The sequence below is a fragment of the Gymnoscopelus microlampas genome, assembly GCF_963454915.1.
Source record: "Gymnoscopelus microlampas genome assembly, chromosome: 18".
Taxonomy (NCBI): domain Eukaryota; kingdom Metazoa; phylum Chordata; class Actinopteri; order Myctophiformes; family Myctophidae; genus Gymnoscopelus; species Gymnoscopelus microlampas.
The window spans coordinates 3,328,735-3,338,678 of NC_139955.1; the positions used below are offsets into that span (position 1 = coordinate 3,328,735).

Consider the following 9,944-nt stretch of genomic DNA (forward strand, 5'->3'; position numbering starts at 1 on the left):
AAAAACAAGATTATTTGGGGGGGTGGAACTGTCACTTTAAAACTTAAAGGGATAGTTGACCCAAAGAAAATCTTGTTTTCTATCCATTAGTCACCCCATGGAGACTTGAATTCATGGATATTTTAGTTTTTGTCGCATTCCTAAGCCAATAATTTGATGACCAGCGGACTGGTAGCCAGCCCCAGATAGCAAAATATGGTTATTCAACGTTGAATTATAGTGGTTAGGGTTGATTTTTGGTTACGATTGAAGACTGATGGTTTTTCAACATTGAATCACTGTTGTATTGCAGTGCAAAATTCAATGATTGAAATGCCAACATTGAATCAGCGTTTAATCTATGGTGCAAATTCAATGATTGAAATGCCAACATTGAATCAGCGTTTTATCTATGGTGCAAATTCAATGATTGAAATGCCAACATTGAATCAGCGTTTTATCTATGGTGCAAATTCAATGATTGAAATGCCAACATTGAATCAGCGTTTTATCTATGGTGCAAATTCAATGATTGAAATGCCAACATTGAATCAGCGTTTTATCTATGGTGCAAATTCAATGATTGAAATGCCAACATTGAATCAGCGTTTTATCTATGGTGCGAATTCAATGATTGAAATGCCAACATTGAATCAGCGTTTTATCTATGGTGCAAAATTCAATGATTGAAATGCCAACATTGAATCAGCGTTTAATCTACACTGTAAAATCCAATAGCTATCTATACTTAAATAAATAAGTTAGCTTTACTCATTTGTTACAATACTAGGTTTAATCAAGTAACGTGTACTAAAAAATACAATTTACTTATTGTTATTAAGTAAAGACATCTTTGTTTACTTGCCCAGAATCAGTAACATTTAATTGCACTGTGTTTAGTACACTCTTAAAAATGCTGGGTTATTTCTATAAACACATTGCTGGGTTAATTTGGCTGGGTCATAATTATGGGTTATTTGGGTACTGTAAACTGATGGGTCAAAGGGGTTATTAGGGCTTCAATTGCAGTTGAACACCTGGTTATTTTTAACCCAGATGTTGCTTTATTCATTTTCCCACTTGTGAATCATTCTGATACCTTCTTTTTGTCACTTCTCACATGAAAACACAAGGTACGTAACCTATATTTTATCACTATATTTGACCTATATTCATATAATGAGGGGGATCATTATAGGGATCTGTATTAATTTTAATATGGTACAATACTGTGCAAAGTATACACTGTAACACATTTCTGTAATTTCTACAGTAAAAATGTACAGTAATTTACTGTTCTGTCATTTTACAATGTTTAACTGTATTTTGCAATGCATCATGGGAAAAAAATCATTACAGAAACTTGAACATCATCATCATTATCAGTTATTATCATCATTATTAATTGTATCCTTCATCTTCTTGTTTATGCCCCAAAATGACTGAAGAGCTGATCGATAATCCATTGTCCGATTGTTTCGGCGCACCCTAGGGGCCGAGACAATAGTGAAAAACTGTTTGAAAGGAGTAAAAACTAAATTGGACACCAAATTCTGGGTCAGCGCGTCGCCCCGAACGCGAACATATAACTCCCCTAACACACAGCCTTACCGTTCTCCTTAATTGGCTAGGGTCCAATGTCAAGTTATTATATGCGCAATAAAGCAATATATCTCGATACGATACGTTTTTCGAATCCGCCTTTCGGATATGTTGTACAGCTTGCCAAGACGCACACGTGGATGTCTTGTTTGTCCGGGTACGACACTCCTAAGTTGACCTCCTACACTATCGGAAGGCACATAGAGTCTTAAACCTTAAGACCATACCAAAGGACAAAGTCAGAAAAAAAAATGTGCCGTACCGGGACAAACAAGACATCCACACGTGCGTCTCAGCCAGCTCTACAACATATCCAAAAAGTGGACCCTAAGTCCTTATCGTATTCGAGATATTGAGCGAGATAGCGAAGCCGTAACCATAGCCAATTAAGGGATAATTAAATCATGATTTGATATGAGGGTTTGATGATTTCAAATTTTAGCATTATTTTACATGTAGATTTGGAAAAAAAATATATCGGGGTTATCACAGGCCTGGAACACCCTAAAACCAACCAGAAAGTGGCCTTTTGAGGCACTTCCTGTTTTCCGAGAAAAATATAACTTACATATTTGGAATCAGCGTCATCACATTAGTCTAAAGCCAGAGTATCGAAGAAAAATACAATTTCTAAAAATGTAACGAGGGTTGACCTTTGCAGTCTTTTCGCTGAACTTTGAGCTTTATCAGTGTCTAAAAAAATCAAGGCTGGTGCCAAAAAATCCGGCTTACTCTCAATATGGATGGAGAGAAGTTTTAGATTTTTAAAAAATATCTGGAGCGATTAGTTCCAGATTTTGTGCTCAACAAAATCTGTTTTTTATTCAAAAGTCAACGTCCAATCTTTTTGGTGAGCTTTTGTATTTCCCAAGGTCATAGAAAATCGAGACCTATCCCATTCGATTCAGCGTCCTTTTCTAAGTCTGAAAAAGTTTTTTTTAATTTAAAAATAAAATATTTTTAAAAAATGTGAGAAAAGCTAGACTTTGAACTATTTCAAAAATCTTTAACTTCTTATTAAACAATTCTAGACTATTGTTTAACCTACCATTCAACTCTAAATCATCTAAATAAGAGGGTTGAAGGGTCAAAATAAAATAATAATAATAATAATATGTTTGTGAAAAAAGCTTCAAGTTTATGAAACTTTAACGCTTGTTTAAGCCACTTTTTAAGGGTCATACAAAATCAAAACCTAGCCCATTCAATTCAGCGTCCTCTTCTGAGTCTGAAAACATGTTTTTTAATTAAAACAAAATATTTTAGAAAAATGTGAGAAAAGCTAAACTTTGAACTATTTCAAAAATCTATAACTTCTTATTGCAGATCGGCTATTTTCTTTTTTTCTCTCTTTCTTATATTATTTGACAATTTGGCCAATGTTTGACCAGTTTATAGTATAGTTTGTTGATTACTTGTATTACAGTCTTTTTCTTTGATTTGTTTTCATTTATTTTTTAAGGTATTAAAATGATTACTTAAATTGTCAGGGTCTCGACCCACAGGTTGAGAACCGCAGACATCCTTCATGCACAAGGCGGACAGTGTTGCCAGATTTTGCGATAGAAATAAGCAACCAGGTCTATGGAAATTAGCCCAAAAGAAGCAACTATGACTAATTGAAAATAGCCAATCTACAAGCTCACAACGGGTTGCGATGCGACGCGCTGTGAGCTTGTAGATCTGCTATTTTAAAACAAAACTCTTATCTGGAAGAAAATGTGAAAAATTAGGAATATTTTTGAAACATTTTAATACGAATCTTGTATTGGGGGTCCCCCCTGGCATAACATGTGTTCAGATGGGGGTCCGTTGATTGGATAATAGCCTACATATTAATCTGGGGGTCCTTGACATGAAAATGTTTGAGAACCACCACTGGTTTAAACGACATTAAGGAAGCAAGCCCAAAAAACTTCACAGAAAAAGAAGCCCAAAGTCGCTTATAATAAGCGGATATGGCAACACTGAAGGCGGAGCTTGTTAGTTTTGAAATCATCAACACCGGAAGGCAGAGGAAACGGCTGTTGGCTGAGAGATTTCTTTTTCAAACCGGGGTGCTTTCGTGTTTACTGTACTAGATAACAGGTAAGTTTAATTAGTTTATGGAATTAAAATGTTATCCAAACACGGTCGTACACGGTTACATGAACTAACACGTTCATGTAACCGTGCACGACCGAGTTTTAGCCATGGTTCACACGACGCTCGTACTTTCACGAGCCTCATGGCCGGAATTTCAACCTGTTTTTTGCACTTTCAACCCGTACATCAACATAAATATTCATACTTCAACTATAAAGTGCTTACCGCACGGCCACGGATGTTACAATTTTAATCGGGTGTGTCTAAGTACCCGCATCTTCCGTATTGTTGAATAAAATATATTTTAATCTGATCGGTGGCCATTTTCTCATAGTTGTAATGCATGTGTATAATGTAATACACCTCCCAACCGACGGTCGCGTAGTTTAAAGCATACAGAAAACTCGGAGAAAATGGCCACCGATCGGATTAAAATTACTTTTATTGAACAATACAGGAGGTACGGATACTTAAACCCTCCCGATTCAAATTGTAACATCCTTGGCCCTGGGCTAAGTGCTTTATATTTGAAATCTGAACGTTTATGTAGATGTATGGGTTGTAAATGTAGAAAACGTCATGATATGATCAAGCTCACAGTGCATGGGGATGCGTTGTGAGGGTGTAGATCAGCTATTAAAAAACAGTATAAACAACATTTGTGGAATATTTTTGAAACACTTTTGTAAATCTTGAGTCCTTAGCCAAGTACATACTAATTAGGGGGTCCTTGACATGAACATGTTTGAGAACCACTGATTTCATTTGTATAACATGAGTTCATTAATCAGTATGCATTGTGAAACACTTTGCCAAGTTCATCAGAAGAACTGGTTATCACACACCTTCAATTAACCCATTAAGACCTGAGGCCGATTCTACAAAATGTCTTCTAAATGTATTTGTTTTTAACTTGTGTTATTATGTCAGTGGTTCTCAAACTTTTTCATGTCAAGGACCCCAAAATGTATATTTATTTGGCCACAGACCCTCATCTCAAAATATTTTGTTCTAGGGACCCCCAGAAACAAAGATTTGAGTTACAAATGTTCGTTAAAAATTCAAAGATTTGCACACATTTTCAAGATTTTTCTAAAATAACAGATCTACAAGCTCGTAGCGCAGCACTCGGTGCCACGCTATGAGCTTGTATATCTGCTGTTTTTGAGTAGCCAAAGTGTAAAATAATGCTTTTTAGGTCAAATCTAAAAATGACACAGAATCGAATGCACTTAAAAAGCGCATAACCATTCAGTGTTCAATTCAGGGATTTGAATCGTCATATATTTGTAACAATGATTACTGTCTCATTTCATCGTTCTTTGACAAACTTCTACCGTCTATTTAACAGGCCATCTAATGTCACCAAGAAAGCCCTTGCCTTAATTTGGATGGTACTACAGTTGGCAGTGGCTATGTAAGTCATTAATCAATCAACACATAAAGGAGAACACTCCATACACACACACACACACACCTAAAAGAAATGTGCTCAAAGTTTTTCCTAGTGCACAGTCACACGTACATTTTTGGATTGCTCCTTAAAATCCCATGTAACCATCTTCATGGTTTACGCCAGGCAAATTTAAGCTGAACCTAATTGTCTCTTTTACAGGCAGCTTGGTACACACCTGGCCGGGGAAAAAAACCTGCTACAGACTTCCTGGAGGAGCGATTGAGGAACACCAGGAAGCGCATGAGAAGGCTGAAACGACCACACCACCAAGAACCAGAGGAACAGACCGTCCCTAGTACACCAGGTAATACTAATAACCAATGTTAATTATCCCCACCAGGCTAGATTGGACAGATGCAAGGGATTATATTTGCGGTCCCATGACTCTTCTGTCCATCATCTTCTAAAAACTAGTCTCAGGCACCGCTGGACCGATTGGCGACTTTTCACACACTCCAAGTAGGCCAGAACCTCAAATACTTGAAATCAGCTATAATGAATCTGTACTTATCATTCAACAGAATCTGATGTGCCTCCTGAAAAACTTATTGAAATGGTTGAATGGATGAAGGTCAGTAGGTGTCCAGTGTCCCAGGTTGAGGACTACATGAATCAAACATCTCTACATGGAGGCAAGTGGATTCGCGGCAATGGAACTAAAGGCCTACCGGAAATATTGGCGTATAGTTCCCTAGGCTTGTAGACAATCCTGGCATGGTAATACATTTTGCTATTGCAGTTTTGCCTATTTGAATGATACTCTATTTGACTGATACTCTGCAATGCACTACAAGTTTATGTTTAACCACCTAGACCCTACAATATATACTTTGTAGACAGGAGTCCACAGGGTTCTACTTGGTCCACTCCTTTTTTCTCAAACTGTTGTCACACAATGGTGTGTTTATCAAAGAGCTTATCTACAATACCCTACTGCTTGCATACACTCTTATAAGTAGACTCATAAGTGATTTTATTTTAATTTTCTCATTTTACAATTGTTTATATAATGTTATGTTCTCTTCTGTGTAGACCCAATCCTTCGATCTCCTAATCTCTCCACCTGGTGTGGAGAATTTGATTTGTGGGATTCCTCAAGAGGAAGAACTGCACACTTCAGGTGGGGGTTTCATTTAACATAATGGTTAAATAAACAATAATGAACTGTAACTATGTTTCTTAGCAGGTGCTGAGGTTATGAGTTGGGTCTCTTGGATTCTTTCCTGCTTTCTTCACTGTCCTCTGGTCATAGAGATGCTGAAGGGCAGAGCGCTTAGACCCCAAGGCGGTTACCCTCGGCACAACTTTGGGGTTTCACATAATGATATCTGGGTGGTTTTCTATCAGCTGACATGAAAAGCATTCTCTGACCGGGTCAGCCTGTGACTGAGCACTTTGTGTTCAGATAAAACTTGTATTCTGACCATGTGACATTGGTGTAAAATCACTCCTCTGTGTTTGTATAGGTGCACAACACATGCAGTTTGAGTCAGCCTGGGCCCTGACCAGAATCCCCTCAGCTACCTTCCTGCCAACACGCACTGTGCCCATCTTCATCTGCCTACAAGGACATCCGGGAACAGGTTAGCACCTTTTTACCCACGAGTAACAGAGCAACATAAGTTTAGTTGGGAATTAACTGTCCAATTGAACTATCAGGGCGACATATGAAAATATGCTTTAGAGGAATGTCTGGTGCTGTATGCAGTTTGGAACCCAGGATGTTGGAGGTCATCAAGGTGATGGAGACCTTTATTACACAAGAGGTGTATATATGGAGCTGACTAATTTGTTTGCTGATTCCATGATGACACATTGAGGTTAGACACTCCATAATTGGGCGTAGCTGCATTTGGAACTCCTTATATCAGGGGTCTTCAACCTTTTCAGGCCAAGGACCCCCTAACTGAGAAAGAGATAAAGAAGGGACCCCCACTATATATTACATAAAATTGTGTTGCAGATTAAAGCTTTTCATAGATGTTGGATTCATGTTAATGTGTATTGTCAGACATTTAACGACTTAAACCGTCAATACTTAGTAAACTTTCACTCTGTACTTGATCTGCTCTTTTTCCCCTCTTTGCCGAAAATAGCCGATCTACAAGCTCGTAGATCGGCCATTTTCGGCTAAAGTTGTCTGTAGAATAGGGATGCTATTGTTCAAGTGGTTTGTATAAAGAAACAATGATCTTATCGCAGAGATTTGGCCGACCCCCTGTAGCAACTCTGAAGACCCCCTAGGAGTCCCGGACCCCCTGTTGAAGACCCCTGCCCTGTTATGGCTGACTCATGGTGACATGAGCGTGGCATGGGGGATCTCCTGTAAGCCAATTTTAATATAGGTAATTGTCTGATCACAGTTATGAGAAAAAGCGTTCATCTGTATACATTTATCTATTGAAGAATAGTGAAAATAGCAGATCTACAAGCTCGCAACATCTCGCAAAGTGATGTGTTGTGAACATGTAGGTCGGCTACTCTCACTATTTTTCAACATTTTTAAATGCCTGGCCTGTTCTGGCCATATTACATAATGGTATTATTGGCCCCGGTCATTGTCAGTCATTTCTTTTTTGTTTACAAAGCCTAAAAGTCGGAACCGAAATGTAATTCGTCCAATGTTTAATGCCAAAACGGTTACATTGTTGATCATAATTATTTGTATGACAATTAACCAAATGTTTTCCTAATTTACACACTTTTTCAAATGTATTTAGTCACTGTATTTTGTTCTGTGGTTTGCTGTGTTGTAGGCTTATGCTGAGTTTAACAGGATCGCCACCACACACCTAGAGACAGACTTCTTTGATGCTCTGGATCGCTATACACCACAATTGGTCACTATCTTAAAGTCCAAGAAAGGTGCCATTAGAGAGAAATTATCCGGAATTGTGCAGCAAATTGATGGGTAAGTCTACAACATGCTTCTTATATTTGTAATTATCATGACTAAGTTTATGTACAACCTATTACCCCAAATAGTACTTATGCTTCCCGGCTGTATTACAGAGTGTTAAAGTATTGCTAACTATTGATTGTTGTTGATAACTAAATGCTGTGGATTGTACTATTTTTAAATCACATCTCCAATCAGCAACTGCTCTCTGCAACTGTTCATCAAACATATATTGTGGTGTTTCATGCTGTAACTGTACTGTAACTTGTGATGGTCAGATCTTGAACTTTATTTGTTCATTATCCACTTGTAGAAACCCGACGTGACCGCGCTGGGTAGGCTTGTTCTCCGAGGCCTCCTTCTTCTGCTTGGAGATGACCACAGCAGTTTCTACACCACTGTCTTGGTAAGTTCTCATAGTTACACCTTAAAGGTCCAGTGAAATTACATTTTCGTTAATTTTATTTTGAAGTTTCAGTCTGAAACGGCCTTGCAAACCAATCAGAAGGTTCAATCCCTTCAGGCTATAGCACGGTGGAATCTCACTCACATGGTGTGCAGTGTAAGTGTTTGTAGCCTGCACTCACACGTTGCTCAAGGGAGAGAGAGACGGCCACTATGCAGAATGTTTGTTACCAAGTTGCTTATTTCTAGCCTAAAATGTTTTCAGATACATATTTTACTGTGCTGTTTACCATGAGTAATATACTGTCAAAAACAGTAGGCCAACCAATGTTGATAAAACTTCTCAATGCAGATGTGTGTGAAGTGTCTACATTTCCCTGTTGTAATGTTGTTTTTGTTTGGTTCTGTACAGGATTGTGACAGCGAAAGTGAAGACGCCTGGGCAGAGGTATCGGTCGGATTGCTGACTGTGAGCAGTGAAGATTCACCTCCCTCAGATGGTGTCGACCTTCAGCCAGTGTCAACAGCCATCATCCTTGAAGGAGGTATTGTGATGGATAATTTCCATAACCTCCCTCAAGCACCGTGCCTGCTGTTTAGCCTGACGTATGCACTCAATTTGAAGTACCCTAATGATATGAAGAACATATTGAACTTTATTCAAAGAGTGATGCTTGGCTTGGGAAAGGAAAAAACTACCCCCAAACTGCAAAGTCTTAAAAACCTCCTGTCATTTTAGAAAGATTGTATAGTGGATAACTGGTAGGCAGGTTGTCCTCAGCCCTCCTTTGTGACAGTAGACTAAAATGCATGCATTTTATTTTTCTCATGCATGAGAAAATGTTGTAAAGTGATAGGAGTTCTAAATGAAGCCACTTTTATTCATTTTAAGTACTTTAGAGCTGCAAATTATTAAGACTTTGAATGTAATACCATTAAGTAAAAGTAAGGCACTTTTTTGAAATTGACAAGTGTTCACTTGTTCATGTGTGAAATAATGTACTCTTTCAAACTGTAATGGGGCTGTCCACACTAAGCATATCACTTTTGTTGTAGAATTATTTAGTTTAAATACAGTGCAGACATGATCATTTCAGTGGGCAGTTGCTCATGTCTTCCAGAGTTCCAGCAAATCACTCATATTGTCATCATCAACACAGATACTGTTCGTCTTTAGTTGTGTTGAACAGGAGGAGAAGGATGGAGGGGCTACTAGGCTACAATTGCAGTAGCAACACAGGAATGTGTGAGGAATTAATTAGCATAATGACTTTGTGGACGAAAAGAGGCTCACAATCATTGGCTACTCTAAATTCTATAAAATAAAATAAATTAAAAATGTGTATATATAGTGCTTGGTGTGGATGGCCCGTTAGGCTTTATTAATTAAGCCATTTGTATTACTAGAGCACTTGTCAGTGTGTTTTGTCAGACCGTTGGTTTAGTCTGCAAAGTTAGTACACGTTTGGTCATTATAAGCCATGTTGGGTATTGTTTTTGTGGAATCGCTTGTAAATA

The 9,944-nt window shown here is 38.1% G+C and overlaps 1 protein-coding gene across 4 annotated transcripts; it reads left to right on the top strand.

Annotated features, from left to right (window-relative positions):
* Positions 1 to 3,586: 3,586 nt before the first annotated feature.
* On the top strand, positions 3,587 to 9,485 carry LOC311033578 (uncharacterized protein). 4 transcript variants are annotated; one of them, XR_014599501.1, is made up of 10 exons: positions 3,587 to 3,669; positions 5,018 to 5,083; positions 5,282 to 5,426; positions 5,644 to 5,839; positions 6,155 to 6,242; positions 6,589 to 6,705; positions 7,325 to 7,467; positions 7,879 to 8,033; positions 8,335 to 8,427; positions 8,839 to 9,485. XR_014599501.1 is itself a non-coding variant. In XM_084041155.1 (10 exons), the coding sequence occupies exons 4-7, from the start codon at positions 5,749 to 5,751 to the stop codon at positions 7,465 to 7,467; spliced, it is 354 nt and encodes a 117-aa protein (XP_083897281.1). In that variant the 5' UTR covers positions 3,587 to 3,669; positions 5,018 to 5,083; positions 5,282 to 5,426; positions 5,644 to 5,748; the 3' UTR covers positions 7,879 to 8,033; positions 8,335 to 8,427; positions 8,839 to 9,485. The 4 variants fall into 4 exon arrangements, 3 of the variants coding, with proteins under 3 accessions (XP_083897281.1, XP_083897282.1, XP_083897283.1); XM_084041155.1 differs by having other exon boundaries at positions 5,644 to 5,754; XM_084041156.1 differs by having other exon boundaries at positions 5,644 to 5,754; positions 7,325 to 7,447.
* The last annotated feature ends 459 nt before the right edge of the window (positions 9,486 to 9,944 follow it).